The sequence below is a fragment of the Chlorocebus sabaeus genome, chromosome 26 (assembly GCF_047675955.1).
Source record: "Chlorocebus sabaeus isolate Y175 chromosome 26, mChlSab1.0.hap1, whole genome shotgun sequence".
Lineage (NCBI taxonomy): Eukaryota > Metazoa > Chordata > Mammalia > Primates > Cercopithecidae > Chlorocebus > Chlorocebus sabaeus.
In genome coordinates this window covers 27,842,289-27,864,531 of record NC_132929.1, presented here as the reverse complement: position 1 = coordinate 27,864,531, position 22,243 = coordinate 27,842,289, and the positions used below count along the sequence as shown (strand labels likewise).

The 22,243-nt window shown below is 46.6% G+C and overlaps 1 protein-coding gene across 3 annotated transcripts in view; it reads left to right on the top strand.

Moving 5' to 3' along the window:
- Positions 1-22,243, top strand: part of MYO5C (myosin VC) — a 103,767-nt gene that overhangs the window by 49,552 nt on the left and 31,972 nt on the right. For all 3 annotated transcript variants that reach the window (XM_038009992.2, XM_008016575.3, XM_008016577.3), the window contains exons 17-29: positions 251-337; positions 828-939; positions 1,723-1,934; positions 4,179-4,344; positions 6,297-6,443; positions 8,499-8,663; positions 10,391-10,484; positions 13,080-13,143; positions 16,398-16,578; positions 18,771-18,864; positions 19,165-19,228; positions 19,314-19,394; positions 20,887-21,067. In XM_038009992.2, coding sequence (XP_037865920.2) covers positions 251-337; positions 828-939; positions 1,723-1,934; positions 4,179-4,344; positions 6,297-6,443; positions 8,499-8,663; positions 10,391-10,484; positions 13,080-13,143; positions 16,398-16,578; positions 18,771-18,864; positions 19,165-19,228; positions 19,314-19,394; positions 20,887-21,067 — 1,648 coding nt within the window. The remainder of the gene's footprint in view (positions 1-250; positions 338-827; positions 940-1,722; positions 1,935-4,178; positions 4,345-6,296; positions 6,444-8,498; positions 8,664-10,390; positions 10,485-13,079; positions 13,144-16,397; positions 16,579-18,770; positions 18,865-19,164; positions 19,229-19,313; positions 19,395-20,886; positions 21,068-22,243) is intronic.

Sequence of the window (22,243 nt, the reverse complement as noted above, 5' to 3'; positions counted from 1 at the left end):
GGCCGGTTCCCCCAAGGCCTTCTCCCTGCCACCTCCATCAGAGTCAGCTGCTCCTTTCTCTATATCCCACTGCACCTTTCTGGACTGTTTTGCAGAGGTGCTATTTTTCTTGGTCATGCAATAGAAACGTACTAAGTATCTGCTGGGTACCTGGCCCAGGGTCACAGTCTAGGCGGGTCTGCTGTGCCTGCTTATGGGCATGTTGAGCAGTTACATTGGCTTAACACATGATAACGTTGTCTTTTTTAAGATTTGACTCCAAAAGAATTGTTCAGCAGCTGCGAGCCTGCGGTGTTTTAGAAACGATTCGCATTAGTGCACAGAGCTACCCTTCCAGGTATGTTGTCCGTCCTTGTTTTGGGGGGAGAAGTAGCCAACTTCAGAGCTATACTGAGAACCAAGGACATGGCTGCCATGATTTTTGTCACATACTTTTGGCTTCTGTAAAGTGCCCCCAAGATTTTCCCACTGCCCCGTGGAAGTTCAGAGGAGGGTGAGAAATAGGCTTTGTGGGGGACGGGGGCTGCCACCACCTCCTCACCCCATCACTGCATCTCAGCGGCTGGTGGCGACCCCACTGCCTCCCCGGTGTGCTGGGGAAGACGCTGACTGGGAGAAGGAGCACGATTGCCGGGGCAGACAGTTGTGCTCAGGGTGGTCTTGGTAGTGTCCCAGGCAGGCGGGGTATCAAAGATCAGTGCCTTTATCCTCAGGACAGATTCCACCACCCCCGCCCTATGACAACAGTGGCAGGTAAGGCAGTGGCATCCCCAGACACAATGCTCTTCCTCTGACGCGCCTGGCTTTGGTCCCCTTTGATTTTCCAGGTGGACATACATTGAGTTCTACAGTCGCTACGGCATTCTCATGACCAAGCAAGAGCTTTCCTTCAGCGATAAAAAGGAGGTGTGCAAGGCGGTTTTACACAGACTCATTCAGGTCAGTTTCCCCACCTCCTGCGATCGTGGTCTCCTTCCTGGAAGCACGTCTCCCAAACCTGCTGTTTTATCTTTGTCTCGGACGCTCAGGACTGTAATCATGAACACCTGAGAGGAGAGAAAATGTGCCCGGGGCATTTGTCTGCTGAGGAGACTGTAGCAGAGCGTTCAGTGGGCCATGAGTCCCTGTTAGGGACCCACATCCGAACCCTGGCTTCCCCAGTGTCCTTGTGTCCTGCTTTGCTCTCCCACGATCTAACCCAGTCCTCTGTGGACCAGGCTTATAGGATATGGTCAACTGGGGTTGTCGCCAAGCCACGTGGGCTCCAGGCATGGTGCCCAGTGTGGATTGACATCCACACTGCAGTGATGAGTTGTGATGGGAAGGAGATGGGAAGTTACAAGGTCTAGCAAAAGGGATGTTGAAGAGAACCCAAAATGAAGACAGAAAACCAAACTTCCTGAGTTTCTTCTACTCCGATGTAGAGACCACGAGTGAGCGGGTGAGGTTCTTCAGCAGCCCAACTGAGAATCGCCGCAAATGACACCCCGCTTCTCACCCCCAGATGGATTCCTCACCCTAAGTCCCATTTCTCCCTCCAGGGTGACTTTAAACAAACAACTCAAAGTATATGTTTCTAGATCATGATGTGAGTTTTTCTGCCTTAAATGTCAAAATCACAATATTTCTGGCACCTTTGAATCCCTAAAGGTCTTTTCCAAATACTGTACTGTAGAAAATCTGAAAGATTTTAATTCTAACTGTATCATTTTTCTCTTCCAGGATTCTAATCAGTACCAGTTTGGTAAAACCAAAATTTTCTTCAGAGCAGGACAAGTGGCTTATTTAGAGAAACTTCGATTGGATAAACTGAGGCAGAGTTGTGTTGTGATACAAAAGCACATTCGTGGCTGGCTCCAGAGGAAAAAATTCCTCCGGGAGAGACGAGCCGCCCTGATAATCCAGCGGTACTTCCGGGGTCAGCAAACCGTGAGGTGTGTTGGAATCAAGGAACACATGTGGAACTGTGGGGCTTTCTGTGCTGATTATCTCCAGGGGGAAGACCCATCAAGGACAAGGGACCCTTCTCTTGTGACCCAGGGTGCAGACGTGCAGGGGTCCCCTTGGTGGTCATGAGCACTGGGGCAAGAAGGTTTCATCTCTCAGGGGCAGTAGTGCTGGCTCTGCCTGGCGTCTATGTGGTGAGCCGACACCCAGGGCCCTGCAGGGAGGAAGCCCTGGTGAGAGTGTTACTAAGGAGAGTCAGGGTTCTGGAAGCTCAGGGAGAGGCCCGGGGCCCCTTTCCTGTGGGAACTGAAAATGCCTAAGGCCATCAAGGCCTTAGTGAAGATCCAAAGGACAGATGTCAAGAATAGCCAGCAATCAGCCTGCCAGCAACAGGTGGGGTGCACCATGGCAGAGGGGGTCCCTGGCAAGGCGTGGCAGCAAACCAATCGCAAAACCCCTGAGCAGGAAGACCACAGCAGCCCCAGCCAAGCCAGGGGCTAAGGGGAGGGCGATCCACCAGCTTTACTGATCCCACCTGGCTTGAGGGGTCCTGAGAGTCCACACGACCCTGCCAGCCCACTGAAGGACCACGGTCATTTTGGGACTTCCAGGGCTTTGGCGTATCTGCTGGAAAGCATGAGACCAGGGTGCCCCTAGATAAACTGTGTGTTTCTCTCTGCCTGCCCTGCCCCTTCCTTGGGATGCTATGAGGATGCTTGAGAAGGCTGGTGTTTAGGATCAGGCTGCATCTGCAAGCCTGACTTCTTCCTGAGCTGGAGGATGACCAGTGGCAGCCTCTGGCCTTCTCTGCATGACCAGCGTGGTGTGGCATGGACACACGGCTGGGCTGGCTCGCCCTCCTGTGCTTCTGGACCCAGTTGATAACAGCAGTCTCTGGGGAAGGAAACCACAGTTATCTTCCCTGCCAAGGCTATGCTCCCTTCCTAATTGGGGCTCACCAGGGCCTGATCATCCTGCCCTGCTGGCCTCTTGCCTGTCCCATTCATTCTGTCCTACTCCTGCCCCCAGTTTAGCTCACAGCATCACCTGCCTTGTAGTCTGATGGCACCGTGCTCCACCTCCTTCCCATCTTCCTACATCAGAGCCTGATTAAGCCACTGCCCTGCACCTGCCTTTAAGGCCCCTGTTTCCTACAGAATAGCATTCAGTCTCTGACATGATATTCAAAGCCCTCCATAGCCTGGGTGCACTCATAAGAATGGAAGCTCCATGAGGGCAGGGGCCACACTTGTCTGGTCATCCATACCTGGACCTAGCATGGTGGCTGTCATAGAAGGTGTTCAACAAATATGTTTTTAAAATAACAAATGGTGCCCATCTATTTTTCTAACTTCATTGACGTCTTATTTTCTTCATCCATCTTATTCTAGTGATTCCAAACAAACTCCTTTTCTGAATATTTTAGGCACTGCAGGACCTCCATGCCTTTACTCATGCTGGTCCCTCATCCTGAGGAGCCTTTTCCAGCCTTCACTGTGTACAGACATCCTACTCCATCAGGGGCTGGTTCACATATCAACTGTCCCCAATCAGAATAACTGTTTTTTCCCCTCTCACTTACGGATCTAGTTAGTTGTTATTTTATTTTTCTTTTTTCTTGGCCATTTATTAGTCTTTCTGTACGTGAGGTTGTCAATTCTAAAGGCAAGAACATTATCTTCACCTCTAGTCATTTAGACGGGGGCAGCAAACTTTTTCTGTAAAGGACCAGATGATCACTATTTAAGGGGTTGGGGTCTTGCAGTCTTTCCTGCTGCTGAGGCATGAAGGCAGCCATGGGTGATATGTAAATAATAGATGTGGCTGCGTTCCAGTAAAGCTTGATAAGGACAGGTGGTAGCCATCGTTCGCCAGCCCTGATCTGGAGCCTCCAGCACGATTTCTTACATGAATGAATGAGTACATGAATCAGCAAGTGCAGCGCCAGTGCACGGTCTCGTCGTGGTCTCTGTGGGTACCTGAGTGGAGGCGAATCAATTGGCCTGAGTGGGAAGCGTGTGAAAGTTCCCATGTGGTTCTTCAAGGAGAGGGAACTGGGGACTGGCCTCAAGTAGTCATTAGAATAAAAAACCGCTCACAGAGTTTAATATGGAGAGTTGCAAAATATTTGAACCTTCCTTACTAAACACATGCTAGCCAAGCTTGCAGCTGTGTGATGGAAGTTGATGCTCTGTGGATAACAGACTCACTCTTCATCCTTGTTAACCAAGGAAAGCTATTACTGCAGTGGCCTTAAAAGAAGCCTGGGCAGCCATAATCATTCAGAAGCACTGCCGCGGGTATCTTGTTCGCAACCTGTATCAGCTGATTCACGTGGCCACCATCACCATCCAGGCCTACACCCGAGGATTCCTGGCAAGGAGGAGGTATCGAAAGGTAAGGCCACCTCTCTCTAGAGGAGGGGAGGGTGTACGGGCCTTCCTTACTGAGAACAAAACGGGCCAGGGAAAGACTCCACTGTGGGCAACCTCACTTTGTACAAAGTGTCAGCCAAGCCAGAAAGGAGATTCTCCCAGGTGCTGTGGCTCAGGCCTGTAGTCTCAACTGGACATCAGGGAGCTGAAATGGGAGGATTCCTTGAGCCCAGGAGTTCGAGGCTGCAGTGAGCTATGATCATGCCAGTACACTGCAGCCTGCGTGGGCAACAGAGGGAGACCCGGTCTCTCTCTCTCTCTCTCACACACACACACACACACACACACGGACACACACACACCAGTTGCACTGTTGGTTTCTCTTTCTCCCAATTGGCCCCAAAGAGACCACACCAAAGGAAAGTACATTTTAAGCCAATAATGTGCACCTAACAGACCTCACCTAAAGCAGAGACTGGGTGGGGAAAGAAACTTTAAAAGATCAGCACGCTGGCCGGGCGCGGTGGCTCATGCCTGTAAATCCCAGCACTTCGGAAGGCCGAGGCGAGCGGATCACAAGGTCAGGAGATCGAGACCATCCTGGCTAACACGGTGAAACCCCATCTCTACTAAAAATACAAAAAATTAGCCGGGCGTGGTGGCGGGTGCCTGTAGTCCCAGCTACTCAGGAGGCTGAGGCAGGACAATGGCGTGAACCCGGGAGGCGGAGCTTGCAGTGAACCAAGATCGTGCCACTGCACTCCAGCCTGGGCGACAGAGCGAGACTCCGTCTCAAAAAACAAACAAAAAAAAAATCAGCACACTGCCACCCCACAGACTGTAGAGAGCTCTCACAGCCAGATGAGATGGCCAGGGTACCCAACTCCAAAGAGACAAATTCAAAGTAATATAAAATTGAACAAGTTTTCCACATACGCTATTCAAGATTTCTCTAGCACTAATACAAAGCACAATGAGATGGCTTTTTTAGAGGCAGCAGCTTTAGACCCAGAAAAGGGTGATGAGATGAGTTTCATATGGCAAAAACGTAATTTTCTTTCTTTCAAGGAGGCAGGAGAGCAATAAGTGTTCACTTCAACATAAGGGGTGCATGATCCATCCTTTGAGTGGATGGGAAAGGGGTTGAGATAGGACAAAAGTTTGGTCTCAGAGATTTCACAGTCTTAATTTGGTCACTTCTGATGAAAAAATAAAGTTGTCCAAAGACACTTTAAAGCTGAAAACCTGAACAGTATATTTTGGGGGTTTCTTTCTGGCTAACTCCTGGAATCACCTTTTTTTTAAAAAAAAAAAAAGTATTTTTGAGACAAGTCTCACTCTATTGCTCAGGCTGGAGTGCAGTGGCACAATCATGGCTCACTGCAGCCTCAGCCTCCCAGGCTCAAGCAATCCTCCCATCTCGGCCTCCTGAGTAGCTGGGACCACAGGCATGAGCCACCGTGCCCAGCTAATTTTTCTTTCTTTTTTTTTTTTTTTTTTGTTGGTAGAGAATGAGTCTGTCTGTGTTGCCAAGGCTAGTCCTGAGCTCCTGGGCTAAAGGGATCCTCATGCCTCAGCCTCCTGAGTAGCTAGGACTACAGGTACATGCCACTACACCTGGCTAATTTTTAAAATTTTTTTGTAGAGATAAGGTATTGCTATGTTGCCTAGGCTGGTCTTGAACTCCTGGCCTCAAGTGATCTTCCCTCCTGGGCCTCCCAAAGCACTGGGATTACAGGTGTGAGCCATAAACCCAGCCCTAATGCAACTGTTTTGATGCGGAATATGACAAGTATCTTTTTGAAATAACTAGTCTCTCCAAAAAAGAAAAAAGAAAAGAAAAAAAGAAAGTTATGGCAGAGACCAATTTCCTGGGACACGGATTTCTCATACCATTTTTTACCAACAATAGTAAGACTGTTTTAGAGAAGCAGTTGGGGTCCAGTTTATATTTCACAAAACCTTGTTTTAAAGATGCTGGAGGAACACAAGGCTGTGATCCTGCAGAAATACGCACGGGCGTGGCTGGCCAGACGCAGATTCCAGAGTATCCGACGATTTGTGCTCAATATTCAGCTTACTTACAGGGTCCAGCGTTTGCAGAAAAAACTGGAAGATCAGGTAGGTGCTCATAGTGCATCTTTTACATTTACTTTTTCTTACATGGCTGTAGTTTGTTCTGGAGCAGTTCCTTAGCTGTGCTATTAAAATGTATGCCCATGTGAGGAGGTTCAGTTTACGTGGACCACCTGAGCTAGGAAACAGAGGTACACTGTAAAGGGCTGCGGCCTGTGGTGGTGTAGGTTATATACTACACAAATGTGCCTACCTCAGAGGGCAGGTGGGGCTGAGTCCAGCCTGGCTCCACTTGCCAAGGCAGGTGTCCCTGTGTGAAGCTGTGTTGCCTTGAGGCAAAGGTACCTCCTCATTTGCTCAAAGATGCTGTCTGCATGCCAAGCGTGCTGCCTTGGGATGACATCAGCTCAGAGGAGCTGCCATTTCTCATTTTCCCACAGGTGCCTTAGAGTCTAGCTGCCGCCCTGCCTAGTTTGGGAAGATTCCCCATACCATTCTCACTGGTATGAAAAGAAACATCCAAGGTCAGGCGTGTTGGCTCATGCCTGTAATCCCAGCACTTTGGGAGGCCATGGGGGGGTGGGCACATTGCCTGAGGTCAGGACTTTGAGACCAGCCTGACCAACATTGTGAAATCCCATCTCTACTAAAAATATAAAACTAGCCAGGTGTGGGGGTGCGTGCCTGTAATCCCAGCTACTCGGGAGGCTGAGGCAGGAGAATCACTTGAACCCAGGAGGCAGAGGTTGCGGTGAGCCAAGATGGCACCACTGCACTCCAGCCTGGGCAACAAGAGCAAAACTCCGTCTCAAAAAAAAAACAAAAGAAACATCCAGCCGGGCGCGGTGGCTCACGCCTGTAATCCCAGCACTTTGGGAGGCTGAGGCGGGTGGATCACGAGGTCAGAAGATCGAGACCATCCTGGCTAACACGGTTAAACCCTGTCTCTACTAAAAATACAAAAAGTTAGCCGGGCATGGTGGCGGGCGCCTGCAGTCCCAGCTACTTAGGAGGCTGAGGCAGGAGAATGGCGTGAACCCGGGAGGTGGAGCTTGCAGTGAGCCGAGATTGTGCCACTGCACTCCAACCTGGGCAACAGAGAGTGAGACTCCGGCTCAAAAAGCAAACAAAAAAGAGAAGAAACATCCGTATGCTATGGAACACACAGTGTCCAGATCCGTAAAACTCATTCGCAGGCCTGTCTCCACTAATCCTGAGGCTCTCCTAAGGTGAGCTTTAAACTTAGCCCTAAGCTGTACCACAGGGGTCCTGAATGAAAGGGTACGTGGGTGAACAAATAGATTTGGCGTCTGATGGGGTTTCCCTCAGTGTGCTGTTGTGTAACAGGCCTGCATGCTACACAGCTTGTGCAGAATAACACTTAAAAATAGCTGCATCTGGCCAGGAGCAATGCCTGGGGGGAGTACCGATGCTGCCTGAGCTCTGTCCTAGGTGTGTTCGTTTGCTAGGACTGTCATAGCCAAGTATCATTGACTGGATGGCTTAAACAACAGAAATTTACTGTCTTACAGTTTTGGAGGCTGGAGGTCCCATATCAAGGTTTTGGCAGGGTTGGTTTCTTCTGCGGCGTCTCTCCTTAGCTTGTAGATGGCTGCCACCTCTGTCTGTCTTCACATGATCTTCTCTCCATGCCTGTGTCTGTGTCTTAATCCCCTTTTCTTCTAAGGACACCAATCATATTGGACTAGGGCTCACCCTGAGGGCTGGTTTTACCTTAATTCCCTCTCTAAAGACCCTGTCTTCAAAACAGCGATATTCCTAAGTTCAGGGGTTAAGACTTCAACAAATGAATTTTGGGGTGCACAGTTCAGCCTGTAACGCTAAGGTTGTCCTGGTTCGCCAGAATTGGAAACTTCTCACATTAAAATAGCCACCAGTTTGGGAAGACACGGACCCAGCAAGATCTGCCATACTGTTTCACCACAGAGAAGATGCTAACAAATGTCAGTGCAGTGATAAGTGTGATCAGCGTAAAGCAACCTCTCAAATTTGGATGCCATGTCAAAGGCTATGAGAATTAAATGGAACAGTGTCTTTGTTTGAATAAACCTCTAAACATCTGAATTTTCTTTTCTCTAGAACAAAGAAAACCACGGGCTGGTAGAGAAGCTGACCAGCCTGGCTGCTCTTCGAGCCGGGGATGTGGAAAAGATTCAGAAGCTGGAAGCAGAACTAGAAAGAGCAGCCGCCCACAGGCGAAGTTATGAGGAGAAAGGGAAGAGATACAGGGGTGCTGTGGAGGAGGTCAGCTGCGGGCGTGTGAGACGGGATGGAAACACGTGGACTCTGAGGAAAAGATGGGCGCTGCAGGCTTTTCCTATGAAGTGGATTTCTGCAGAGCAAATCAGATTTTGCTATCAACTTCCATTCCCAAAGGCAGCCTACCTTTTAGGAAGAGCGAGATCAGAGGATTAGAGTCTAGGGGAAGGGAGGAGGTTAATAAAGAGAGAAATGCAACATAGGTTTTCTCTTTCGAGTTTTGCAAAGTGGTGATAGGCCCAAAGAGCCCTGGCTGACTGCTTCCCTTTCTTCCAGGATGACCTTGGTCTCCTCTCACTTGTCCTTAAGGTCTATGCCCTGGAAACATCTTCCCCTGAACAGCGATGCGAAGCTAGGGTAGGGTTTTCATCTCTGGTGTAGTGAAGACAGCAGTCAGCATAAAAACCAGATGCCCTAGATTCAAATCTTGCCTTTGTCTGGCTGGGCAGCCTTGGCTAAAGTCCCTTACGCTCTCTGAATTTTAGTTTCCTCATATAAAAAAATGAGAATAACAAAAAAGGACTGATAGAATTGTTGTGGGAATAAAATCATCAGATGAAATACTTTAGCCAAATGCCTGCCATAATGAATTTTAGTTTCCTCCTATATAAAATGAGAATAACAAGAAGGGATTGACAGAATTTTGTGAGAATAAAATGGTCAGATGAAATAAGTTAGCCAAATGGCTGTGGTGAGTCCCTGCAAAAGTGTGAGCTAGTGTGTTCTAAGGTGATCTTTATTACCATGCAGTCTGCTGCATTTTGGGGTTTTTTTTTGTGTTTTTTTTTTTTTTAGACGGAATCTTGCTCTGTCGCCCAGGCTGGAGTGCAGTGTAGTGGCACGATTGCGGCCCACTGCAACCTCCGCCTCCCGGGTTCAAGCAATTCTCTTTCCTCAGCCTCCTGAGGAGTAGCTGGGATTACAGGCACACACCACAACGCCCGGCTAATTTTTTTGTATTTTTAATAGAGGTGGGGTTTCACCATGTTGGCCAGGCTGGTCTCGAACTCCTGACCTCCAGTGATCCACCCCCGCTTGACCTCCCAAAGTGCAGGGATTACAGGTGTGAGCCACTGCACCTGGCCTCTGCTGCATTTTCAAAGTCCTAGCACCCAGGGTTGGTGGATTGGAGGCCCAGAAGACATCCCTTTGCCCTCCCCATGCCCTGGTACTGGGTGCACCAACACTGCTGCCGTGGGCATCGCCAGCTGCCAGTCACCATCAGTCAGCACCACGGGCCTGCTGCCAGCCCAGCAGACACTTTACCAGGAGAAGCCAAAATGATAGGAGTTCTGCTGCGTTCACACATCCTTCCTGAGTCATAACAATTGCAAAGTGTGAATCCCTTTACGCCAATAACTGCGTAATCATAGCATATTCGATATATAAAGTCTCCTGGCTATTGAGAAGCTCGGCAAAAGGAAGAGGTATGTCCCTGACATTGAGGAGGTCTTGGATGTGTCCTTTTTCCTTGTTTCAGCCCTTGCTGGCCAGGTCGGGAATAGTGTGACCTTTGAAGTCATGTTGAGCCCTTCCATGTGAAACTAATGGCAGCGTCTTACAGTGGGCTGGTGCTAGCTATTATCTATGGACAGGAGCTGAGAAAAAATAAGCTAATTTAAGAATATGCATCTTTTTGCCAAGAAAGGCAATGGTGACAGCTTGAAGTGAGGTTTTCAAAAAAGTTTGTTTTTCCCCCTTCCCTCTGCTAGAAGTTGGCAAAGCTTCAGAAGCATAATTCAGAACTGGAAACACAGAAAGACCAAATACAGCTGAAGCTTCAAGAGAAGACTGAAGAGTTGAAAGGTAAAGCTCGGGGGGCACAAATCCAGACATTCACTGATTTAGTCACTCAGTAAACAGTAGTGGGGTGACCAGTTTTAGAACCAGGGGTCTCTGGTGTACACTTAGTTTAGTGAGACAAGTTTTGCTCCCAAGGAATAGCCATATTTAAGTCGTGGTAACTTTGCCCTACAGATTCGTCTGTTTTATTTCCGTCTTTTGTCAGACAGCACAGCAATTCCTCTCTGTGCCTCAGAACTTCCTGGGCCCTTTGCAAAGTGCAGATGGTCGGACCACGAGCCCGGAGCTTTTGCATCGGGAAATGGGTGTGTGTGTGTCTGTGTGTGTGCATGGGTGTGTAGTGGTGTCAGAGGTGGTTCAGACGTCTAATTTTAGAAAACCTTTATGGTAATCCTGATGTGCAGTCAGAGTAATGCTGCGGGCATGTTTGGTGCTCACCAAAGATTTGCAGGAAAAATTCAGATCTGTCAGAGTTACTTAGCCTAAGTGATACCCATGTCCTCTGCTACTGAGTGGAGGGCAGACCCTGGAACCAGTAGGTATCACTTCCTTTAGGGGTGTGGAACAGCTATGCTTAGCCTAGCTCTATACATTTGAGATTTTCAGCTCAAATTCAACTTCACAATACTTGCTTGCTGTATCCCAGAAAAGGCAACAGGCAACAGAGCCTGGCGGTCCCTGACCAGATAGTTTAAATCACCACTGTCAGTGATCTTGCCTAGGGATCTCTTCCTTAAGCTCCAACGTGGGGGCAGCAGGAACACCAGGGTTCAGGCCTGGGGATTCTACACACACCTCCGGCCCAGCAGATGGTGGATACCATGGGAGCCAGAGGAGTGCAGAGCCCTGGGAGTTCAGAGCAGAGAGTGGGAGGAGCAAATGTCGGTGAAGAGGGAGTAAACAACCTGACACCAGGGCACTGGGGCAGGAAAGGCGGTGCAGGTGCTGATGAGCAGCAGGCTGTGCCCTCCTGTACCAGGTAGTGTGTGCCCTCCACCCCGTCTCTGTAAGGCTGATGGTGTGGGCACCGGAGCCATGCGAATGTCAGAGATGAACAGGAGCATGTCAGAGGTCCGGGAGTAAACCTTGAACCTGAGTTAGGAAAGGGTTTCCCCATCTCCACCCTTTTTATTACAGCACACAACTCTTGGGTGGTGGTTGTGGGTTTTTTTCCCCCTAATTTCAAGTAGAATTTCCCACAAGGGCATTTAAATTCTCAGGAATATAACCTGAAAATTATGTTTCTGAGACCATGTCATGTTTGGGTAATTTTATATCCTCTTCCAAAAAGTCCATGAAAACTTTCCACGTAATATTTATAAACTGCTTATCCTGTGCACCTCCCCCGCTCCTGGCAACCAGTGTTTTGTGAACAGCACCAACCTTTGCCTATGCTTGTGACCTAAGACCCAGGGATGCTGTCAAACGCTGTTTCCCCTTTTTGAGATTCTGACTTAACATGGACATCATCCCGTTCCCCTTGAGAAGTAAATCACATTCGAGCAGCTTCTTTAGCCCATCTGCACATGGCCCAAGATGGTAAGCACTAGAATTAAAGCCGGTGCTTCTGGTTCATTGAAAATTGAAGTTATATCACACGTGTTGGCTTCTAAATTAAAGCTTGAGCATTTCCCCCAGTATTTCCTGGCTGCCTCACAACGTTCTGAAGCAGTCACTTTGATTCAGAAACATTTGGCACTACGTTACACAAACTATTAAACCGTTGGCTTAAAAAAAAAAAGTAATTTGGAGAATCGCTATCGACACTGCACCCCGAGGACTCCTTCTGGGGCGGGCCTCAGAGGTGAGGTAGAGCTCAAGGATGAGATGTCAGCTCAGTGCAAACAGGAACATCGCCGTTTGAGGGGCTGCATTGCCTTTCTCCCATTTTGACGATCCCCGTGGCATATGGGTGTGTTGGGAATGTGGGGTTGTCACAGCCATGGAACGTCCTGCCCCTTGACCTGCAGACTTTGTGTTTGCAACTCTTGTATTTCAGTGTTAACAGCTGCCTTTTTGTACTTCCTCTTTCCCAGACATTTAATTATTTTCTTGGTTATCACAGATGAGTGGTTCTCAGCTTTGCTGCCGCCTCACCCCCAGACATTTGGCAATGTCTGGAACCAATTTGGGTTGTCACAACTGGAGCAGAGGTGCTACTGGCTTCTAGAGGGTAGAAGCCAGGGAGGGGCAGCCCCCTCTCCACAGCAAAGAATTATCCAGCCCATAGTAGCAATAATGCCAAGACTGAGAAACCTTGTCACAAATGGATCATTTTCTTCCCAAATGGTTTCTATTTATTTTTAATGATATTCATTGTCTCAAAGCCAATATATCTATTTTAATAAATAACAGACCAATAAAAGTACTATAAATGAAACTATTTATTGATAATTCCAACCTGACAAATTTGTGAGAATTATTTTGAAACCCTCTCATCTGTATTTCTTGTTTATAAAAAATGACCTATGCTCTCACTGTAAGTCCTGTTAAAAATAAACATCACATGATTGTCCTGATATTCTCACTTTCTGAAACATGAAACAATCAAGGCATCGATTTGGCAGACATATCTCAAAAAGCATTCTCTTTTTACAGAAAAAATGGACAACCTCACCAAGCAGCTCTTTGATGATGTACAAAAGGAAGAACGGCAAAGAATGTATGGAATCTAGTTTGCCTTAAAGCTACTTTCTTTTTTCTCTCTGTGCTGTTTTATATTTTCCATCTCAGTTTGCATATAGGAGATCACAGATACAAGAAAGTGGGGTGTGACTATCTGTGATATAGGAGATCACAGATACAAGAAAGTGGGGTGTGACTATTTTTAGGAAGTGAGATTAGAGATTTATGAGAGCTAAGTTCCACAATGTGTGCTATCAGATACTGAACACATTCTAGAGTAGTCCATAAAGCTTCTGCTGGGTGGGTACAGTGGACCACCAGGAACTAATTACTTTCTTTCTCTTTCTCTCTCTCCTTCCTTCCTTCCTTCCTTCCTTCCTCCCTCCCTCCCTCCCTCCCTCCCTTTCTCTCTCTCTTTTTCTTTCTTTCCCTCCCTCCCTTCCTTCCTTTCCTTCCTTCCTTCCTTTCCTTCCTCTCCTCCTTTTCTTTTCTCTTTCTTTCTTTTACTTTATTGCTAAGACAGTGCAAAATTCAGAGACTACCACCACCTTCAACTTCCACCAAATCCAAGCATTAAGATTCTTGCCTGGGAAATAAACCTCCCTCTCTTCCTTCCCCACCTACTGTACTTGTTAGTTTGTCTTTTATCCCAAGAGATAAGGTAAATAACATACCTCACAGAAATTAAGGCAGGTGCCTGACCTTGTACTGTACCAGCCCACCTTTCCCATCTCAATAGCAAACCCTTTGCTAATCTCCAAGGACTCCAATCTGGGCTTCCCTCCTCTTAAGTAGTCAAAGGTTTTTAGATCTCAAAGTTGGGGTGCATGACAGGGTGCTGGAAAGAGATAGAACATTCTTGGCACATCTCTTTTGGGGTCTAGAAAGCTCAGGTCTGCCTGTGGTGGTAGGATACAAACCTTTCCCAAGCAGTGAGCAGGACAGCCTGGGTCTGCGTGAGGAAGTAGGATTCTGAAGAAAGGAGGGAATATCCCAGAATCGCTCCAGGAGTTAACAGATATATGAAGTGTTTCATGATCCTCCATCAGTTTTTAAATATGTCTAATTAACTCATTTACCTAGAAAAATACAATTGTCGATGAGTGTTTCATGTGAGGAGAAGAGCTCGGCTCTTGGCATCTGTCCACGTGCAGGGACCACTTGGGAGTGATCATTTCAAGCTGGGGGTTGGGAGAGCCAGGCTGAGGCCGGGTCACTGTGGGCTGTTTGCAGTCCTAACTGGGTCAGGCCAAGGCAGGCCAGTGAAGGGAGTAAAACTCTTCACCGTCTCTAGGCCTGTGTTCTGCCTCCTCGTTAGCACTCGTCTGTAGCTTGGTTTAGCCCTTGGTCAGCCAAGTGGGGAATTCCTGGCCCCTGTCACAATTCTCAGGAGGCTCCAAGAGGCCTGCAGTCTGTGGGCACCCTCCTGACCAGCTCCGTCTGTGGGTCTAAGATTCTTTTCACATAAGACTTCTGGGCCAAGTGTAGTGGCTCATGCCTGTAATCCCAGCACTTTGGGAGGCCGAGGTGGACAGATCACCTGAGATCAGGAGTTTGAGACCAGCCTGGCCAGTGTGGTGAAACTCCGTCTCTACTAAAAATACAAAAATTAGCCAGGCGTGGTGGCAGATGCCTGTAATCCCAGCTATGCGGGAGGCTGAGGCAGGAGAATTGCTTGAACCCGGGAGGCGGAGGTTGCAGTGATCTGAGATCTCGCCACTGCACTCCAACCTGGGTGACAGAATGAGACCTTGTCTCCAAAAAAAAAAAAAAAGGAAGACTTCTGGTTGCAGTTTTCTTTTTCAAAGGCATTTTACTGGCCTCTTGGGAGCACTGCAGTTTTTTTAAAAACCTGGAAACAAAGTTTGTTAATATCTATAGAAAAAAGAGGCTATGTGCAGTGGCTCATGCCTGTAATCCCAGCACTTTGGGAGGCCACGGCAGGCGCGGATCACCTGAGGTCAGGATTTTGAGACCAGCCTGGCCAACATGGCAAAACCCCGTCTCTACTAAAAATACAAACATTAGCTGGGTGTAGTGATGGGCACCTTATAATCCCAGCTACTCGGGAGGCTGAGGCAGGAGAATCACTCGAACCCGGGGGGCGGAGGTTGCAGTGAGCTGAGGTCACGCCACTACACTCCAGCCTGGGTAAGAGAAAACTCCGTCTCAAAAGTAAATAAATAAATAAATAAAATCTATAAAAAAGAAATCAAACAAATTTATTGGGAATGTGGCTCTCTTTCTCAGAGTTTTTCCCTTTGTGCTATAAAAGCGAGTTATAAAAGGAACTGAGATGACAGCTCAGCAAGTAGAATGATTTAATAAACTCATAGAGCTTCTGGCACCGCTTCAGGGCCCCTGTGGGCTGTGTTGGTTATGTATCTCTTTTCAATTATTTTCTTAGTTAATCATCAAATTTTTAATTGAGCAACCTTCTAGAGCAGTTGGATTTACATGCACTTTTGGGCACCTGGATTAGCTGCCGTTTATTCCAGAATTTTTGAAGGGCTAGACCCCTGGACATATCAGATAGCTCTATTGTTTAGGATCAAACAAACTCCCAGCAGGATCCTTGGAACGAGGAAGGAGCCAGGACTTGGCAGAGCACGCCAAGGTATTCTCTGAGGGAAAATGGCCCTTCCAGGGGACTGCATGGAACCCCGAGGGATTGGGAATACAGTGTCCCAACAACCAGTGTGTATTTTAAGTTCAGGCTCCCTATCCAGTGTCCCCTGTGCATGACCATTGTAAAGCTACACCTTTCGGATCAGGAGGTGTAAGAAGTTGCCTTTAACCTAAGGGAAGAGGAAACAGTTTGCTAAAAATAAGGCTATTATCTGCTGGAACTGTCACAGTAGGTCCTAATTAACTTGTTTCCTCTTGTTGTTTTCAAAACGATGTATTCTAATTCAAAGTAAAGACTAGAGACAATTCTAAATTATTTTCTTCTTTTTTGGGGGGGGTGGGGGAAGTTGTGGGGAGGGTCTCGCTGTGTCACCTAGGTTGAAGTGCAGTGGCACGATCTCAGCTCACTGCAGCCTGGACCTCCTGGGCTCAAGCGATTCACCCACCTCAGCCTCCTGGGTATCTGGGACTACAGCGTGCGCCACCACACCTGGCTAATTTTTGTATTTTTAGTGGAGACGGGGGGGGTCTCTCTTGTTGCCCAGGCTGGTCTCGAACTCCTGGGCTCAAGGGATCCGCCTGCCTTGGCTTCCCAAAGTGCTGGGATTACAGGTTTGAGCCACCACACTCAGCTCTAAATTATTTTCTTCTTTTGCTTCCTAGGCTTCTTGAAAAAAGTTTTGAACTGAAAACACAAGACTATGAGAAGCAGATTCAGTCTTTGAAAGAAGAAATTAAAGCTCTCAAGGATGAGAAGACGCAACTCCAACAGCTGGTAGAGGAGGAGCACGTCACTTCTGATGGCTTGAAGGCAGAAGTGGCCCGCCTGAGCAAGCAGGCCAAGGTAGAGCTGCTCTCACGTTCAGCCCTGACCTCTGGTTAAGTCATTTGATTGCAATTCCAAGTTCCCACAGATTAGACAGCTAAAAGCATCTGTGTAAAGGCCACAGGCAAATAGAACCTGATTCCTTCAGTCCTTCCAACTGTGAACCTCCAGGCTGCCTTTGATTTAGCAATCATTGTATTCCATATTTTAAAAGTCAACTTTCTAACTTTTTTGAAATTACATTTATGTAAAGTTATTTAAATATGTTGATGTAGAGAATACTTCCAAATTAGACTGCAAATTGAGGTGAATCCTTGTTATATAATCCATCACTATAAATCTATAAACATCTGCATTAAAGTTAAGTTACCTTATTATCAAAATATTTCATTTAAACCATTACTAGAAAATTTACAAAAACAATTATCCAATGCAGAGTGTGGTGAATGTAGTTAATAAGAGCATATTGTACATTCAAAATTGCTATGAATAAATCTTAAATGTTCTCACCACAAAAAATGACAAGTATTTGAGGTAATAACATGTTAATCAGCTGAATTATTCCACATTATATTCATAAATTATAACATCAATAAAGCTGTAAATTGTCAACGGTAGAAATTTTTAAGTAAATTTTTATAAACCTGAGAGGGAAAAATCACACAGAATTTTTAAAACTGCATAATCATACATAAAAATATCATTACCTGTATTTATCATTAAAAATATATGAATATTCCTGGGCAATTTAATAAAAAGCTCTTGAGAAAAATGAATGAATGGATGAAGTAGTGATCCATGCTTGGACAATCAAGGCTTAAGTGAATTGTTTCCCTACCAGAAAACTTAAACCTGAGTGTACCTATGTTCTTAAATATAAGACATTTCATCATTAAGTTGGAAAGCTTTTAAGCTTCTACTAAATATGTGAAATACATATTATCAGAGTAGGATTATGCAAATATTCTTTGTAATTGTCATGAACTAGCCATGTGTGGTTTAGAAGAGCTTTTGGAGTTGCATCCGGGACACTGAATTCCATAGCTGAAGTATGTGTCTTCTCTTGGCCCCGTCCCCTATTGTTTAAAAGTAGGAGGTCTGACCACATGATCAGGAAGGGTCACTTTCATTCCTGTGACTGCTTCACTCTGCAGCCACATGAGCCTGATGTCAGTTTAGTCTGTGGGAGTCCTGTCATCTGGCTGAAGTCTGAGGTCTGTATCTTAAATGTAGGAAATTGTGAGACTGCGCTTGCAGAGAGGTACCAGTAGGTGTCACTCACTTTCTCTTTGGTAGCTAAGACTGGGTAACTCTCCAGTGTGATCTCTTAAGATTACTCTGGGCCGGGCGTGGTAGCTCACGCCTGTAATCCCAGCACTTTGGGAGGCCAAGGTGGGCAGATCACGAGGTAAGGAGATGGAGACCATCCTGGCCAACACGGTGAAACCCCGTCTCTACTAGAAATACCAAAAAAAAAAAAAAAAATTAGCCAGGCAAGGTGGCACGTGCCTGTAGTCCCAGATACTCAGGAGGCTGAAGCAGGAGAATCGCTTGAACCTGGGAGGTGGAGGTTGCAGTGAGCTGAGATCACACCACTGGACTCCAGCCTGGGTGACAGAGCAAGACTCCGTCTCAAAAAAAAAAAAAAAAAATTACTCTGGGTTTTTGATTTTTGTTTTTTGGGGTTTTTTTGAGACAGAGTTTTGCTCTTGTCACCCAGGCTGGAGTGCAATGGCAGCATCTTGGCTCACTGCAACCCCACCTCCCAGGTTCAAGCAATTCTCGTGCCTCAGCCTCCCAAGTAGCTGGGATTACAGGCATCTGCCACCACGCCCGGCTAATTTTTGTATTTTTAGTAGAGACAGGGTTTTACCGTGTTGGTCAGGCTGGTCTCAAACTGCTGACCTCAGGTGATCCACCTGTCTCAGCCTCCCAAAGTGCTGGGATTACAGGTGTGAGCCGCTGCGCCCGGCCCAGGGAAGTTAATTCTACTGAAACAACCCAGTAGGTCTGGCATGTTGAGTAGTTAAGCATGCCTCAAGGCCAAGCTGTGTGGGCAGTGATGGTTTAACAAGATCTTAGCTAAGAAAGAAACTGCAGTGAGGATGTCTTGCGTAGACAGGCGACGCCGTAATTGTGTTCCCTTTGTCTCATATAAAGCATAATCACTGTTTTTTTCTTTACCTGATTTCATCGTTGCTGTGATTCAGACAATCTCTGAGTTCGAAAAAGAGATACAGCTACTTCAGGCACAGAAGATAGATGTGGAGAAACATGTGCAGTCACAAAAACGGGAAATGAGAGGTAATAAAAACATGAGTCTCTTAGTCCATGGGTGTAGACTGAATTTATCATAGCTGTGTCAATGCTAAGGAAACGTGTCCTTTGGTATGAATTTGGTTGGACATATGGTAGATTGCTTAGTTGGTAGGCTGAATAGCTAGTTGGTTGAATACCTGGAAGATTGGTTAGTTGGTTGATTGGATAGCTGGTGAGTTATTTAGCTGCAGACTGTGAAGCTAGAAAACTGGGCCCTGGAAAGGGAATGGGAAAAGATAAATCGTCCACAAATGTAATGTATACAACTCTGCCTTTTCCTTTCAGAAAAGATGTCAGAGATCACCAAACAACTTCTCGAAAGCTATGACATTGAAGATGTAAGAAGCAGGTAATCATTTTTGCATTATCAAACATTTTAAGACATGTAAAACGTGAGAGAGATGATAGATTTTCTTATCTTCCTTATTTTGCAGGCTCTCTATGGAAGATTTGGAACATTTAAATGAGGATGGAGAACTTTGGTTTGCTTATGAAGGACTGAAGAAAGCAACACGGTTAGAAATTCTCCTCAGGGTTTTTCTTTATTTTTCAGAGATAATAAATAGACTATTGGAAAGTCCAAAGTGTACCTTACATAGATTGATACACAAATTCCTTATAGTAGAATGACCAAATAACCGCTAGAAATATTTCTCTGAGAAGTAATTAGCTTATTCATGAAGAGCAATCTCTTCATGGGATAAAATGCCTAGTAAAAAACCCCATAACCGGCCGGGCGCGGTGGCTCAAGCCTGTAATCCCAGCACTTTGGGAGGCCGAGACGGGCGGATCACGAGGTCAGGAGATCGAGACCATCCTGGCTAACACGGTGAAACCCCGTCTCCACTAAAAAATACAAAAAACTAGCCGGGCGAGGTGGCGGGCGCCTGTAGTCCCAGCTACTCGGGAGGCTGAGGCAGGAGAATGGCGGGAACCAGGGAGGCGGAGCTTGCAGTGAGCTGAGATCCGGCCACAGCACTCCAGCCTGGGCGACAGAGCGAGACTCCGTCTCAAAAAAAAAAAAAAAAAAAAAAAAAAAAAAAAAAAAAAAACCCATAACCCATACAGTGAAAACTGATTATCAAATAAGTTAGTTAGTGTTGCCAGAGATATGTAGATACGTTTAAATTTAAGGCATGTGTTGCATGTATTTAAATTAATAAATTTTATTTTTTACAGCAGTTTTAGGTTCACATCAAAGTTGAGCAGAAATACAGAGAGTTCCCATATACCCATCAGCACACGCACACAGCCTCCTCCACTATCAGCTTCCCAGACCGCAGTGGTGTGTTTACTATGACTGATGAACCAACACTGACACGCCACTGTCACCCAAAGTCTATGGTTTACATTAGAGTTCACTCTTGGTGTACATTCTGTAGGTTTTGACAAATGTATAATGATTCGTATCCACAACTGTAGTATCATACAGAACATGTTTTGTTTTGTTTTTGAGGTGGAGTCTCACTCTGTTGCCCAGGCTGGAGTGCAGTGGCAAGATCTCGGCTCACCGCAACCTCCACCTCCGGGTTTCAAGCGATTTTCGTGCCTCAGCCTCCTGAGTAGCTGGAATTACAGGCATGCGCTACCACACCCGGCTAATTTTTGTATTTTTAGTAGAGACGGGGTTTCATCATGTTGTCTAGGCTGGTCTCAAACTCCTGACCTCAAGTGATCCACCCACCTCGGCCTCCCAAAGTGTTGGGATTACAGGTGTGAGCCAGTGCGTCCGGCCAAAATTTTTTAACTATTAAGAGTGTAAAAATACAATAACCTCTAAAATTTTCTTCATTGTTAACTACATGTTAACCCCCACATAATGCTTCCTAACTAGCTAGAAGATTTTATAATTAGGCATTCCTGATTCTGTAGCCTGTAACCGTGAGTGCATAGGTAAACTTGATGTACTTCGTGCATGGCTCTTGTGGGTCTCCATAACTGCCTCCTAGCCGTCCATACAGCAGAATAAAGGCCATGCAGTTTATTTCCTGACCCTTCCTTTAATAGTGTTTTGGAGAGCCATTTCCAGTCTCAGAAGGAGTGCTACGAAAAGGAGATTGAAGCTTTGAATTTCAAAGTGGTGCATCTAAGTCAAGAAATCAACCACCTGCAGAAGTTATTCAGAGAAGAAAATGACATCAATGAAAGCATCCGTCTTGAAGTGACCAGGCTAACATCAGAGAATATGGTATGGTCTCAGCCAGGGGCCCCAGTCGTGGCCATCATACTAGAGATGTTCTTTGTCAGTGGAGTCAAATTCAGTTTCTTGGCAGTAAAAGAGTGGATATAAATTACTTTTTCCAGAAGTGAAATAACTCAGTCTGGTGATTAAACTATAAAATGACTGCAGACCAGAGAGCACTCTGATACAAGAGTGTGTGTGTTCACCACAGGATAGGTGCAGGTGCTGTGATTGTGTGTGTCTGCGTAAGTGTGTATGTTTTAAAGTCTGTATTTAAATCCAGCCCTAACCCCTTGGAAAGTGACCACAAAATTGAAGGGTAGCTCTTGAAACAGGAGTGTGTCAGAAGGCCAGTCCCGCTCATGCTTCAAATCTCATTTTTTATTTATTTATTTATTTTTTGAGACAGAGTCTCACTCTGTCACCCAGGCTGGAGTGCAGTGGCGCAATTGCAGCTCACTGCAACCTCTACCTTCCGGGTTCAAGCAATTCTCCTACCTCAGCCTCCCGAGTAGCTGGGATTACAGGTGCCCACCACCACGCCCAGCTAATTTTGCATTTTTAGTAGAGACAGGGTTTCACTATGTGGGCAAGGCTAGTCTTGAACTCCTGACCTCGTGATCCGCCCGCTTCGGCCTCCCAAAGTGGCATAAGCCACCGTGCCCGGCCTTCATATCTCACCTTTTCAAGGGCTTCCTCTTCCATGACGTGCATTCCTAACCACTGCATTTGTCTCATTCTTTCTTCCAACTCATGCCTACTGGCCTGAAGAAATGCTTTAGGAATCTCCTCACTCAAAAAGCCATCTCTGTCTTAACCCCACACTCCTGTGGCCATCACCCGTTTCTTTGGTGAGTTAGTCAGACTTACAAAGACCCTCTAGGCATACTCCCTTCACACACCTCCCATTCACTGCCCACCACCCCATTCTGTCGTGTGCCCCCACCACTGGCTGACTCTGCCTGCACAGAGCTGAGCACTAAGGGTTCCTTTGCACCCTCATCTTACTGTGTCTCAGCAGTCCCTGGCGATGCTAATCTTGCCCTCTCCACCTTGTTCTCTCGGCTTCCAGGATGCCCAGCTCTCCCAGCATTCTTGTCCTGCCTCACTGGCTGCTGTTCCCCTACTTCCTTACTACCCTCTCCTCTCCCTAAACTGGGAGTGTTAGGAAATCTCGGGGCT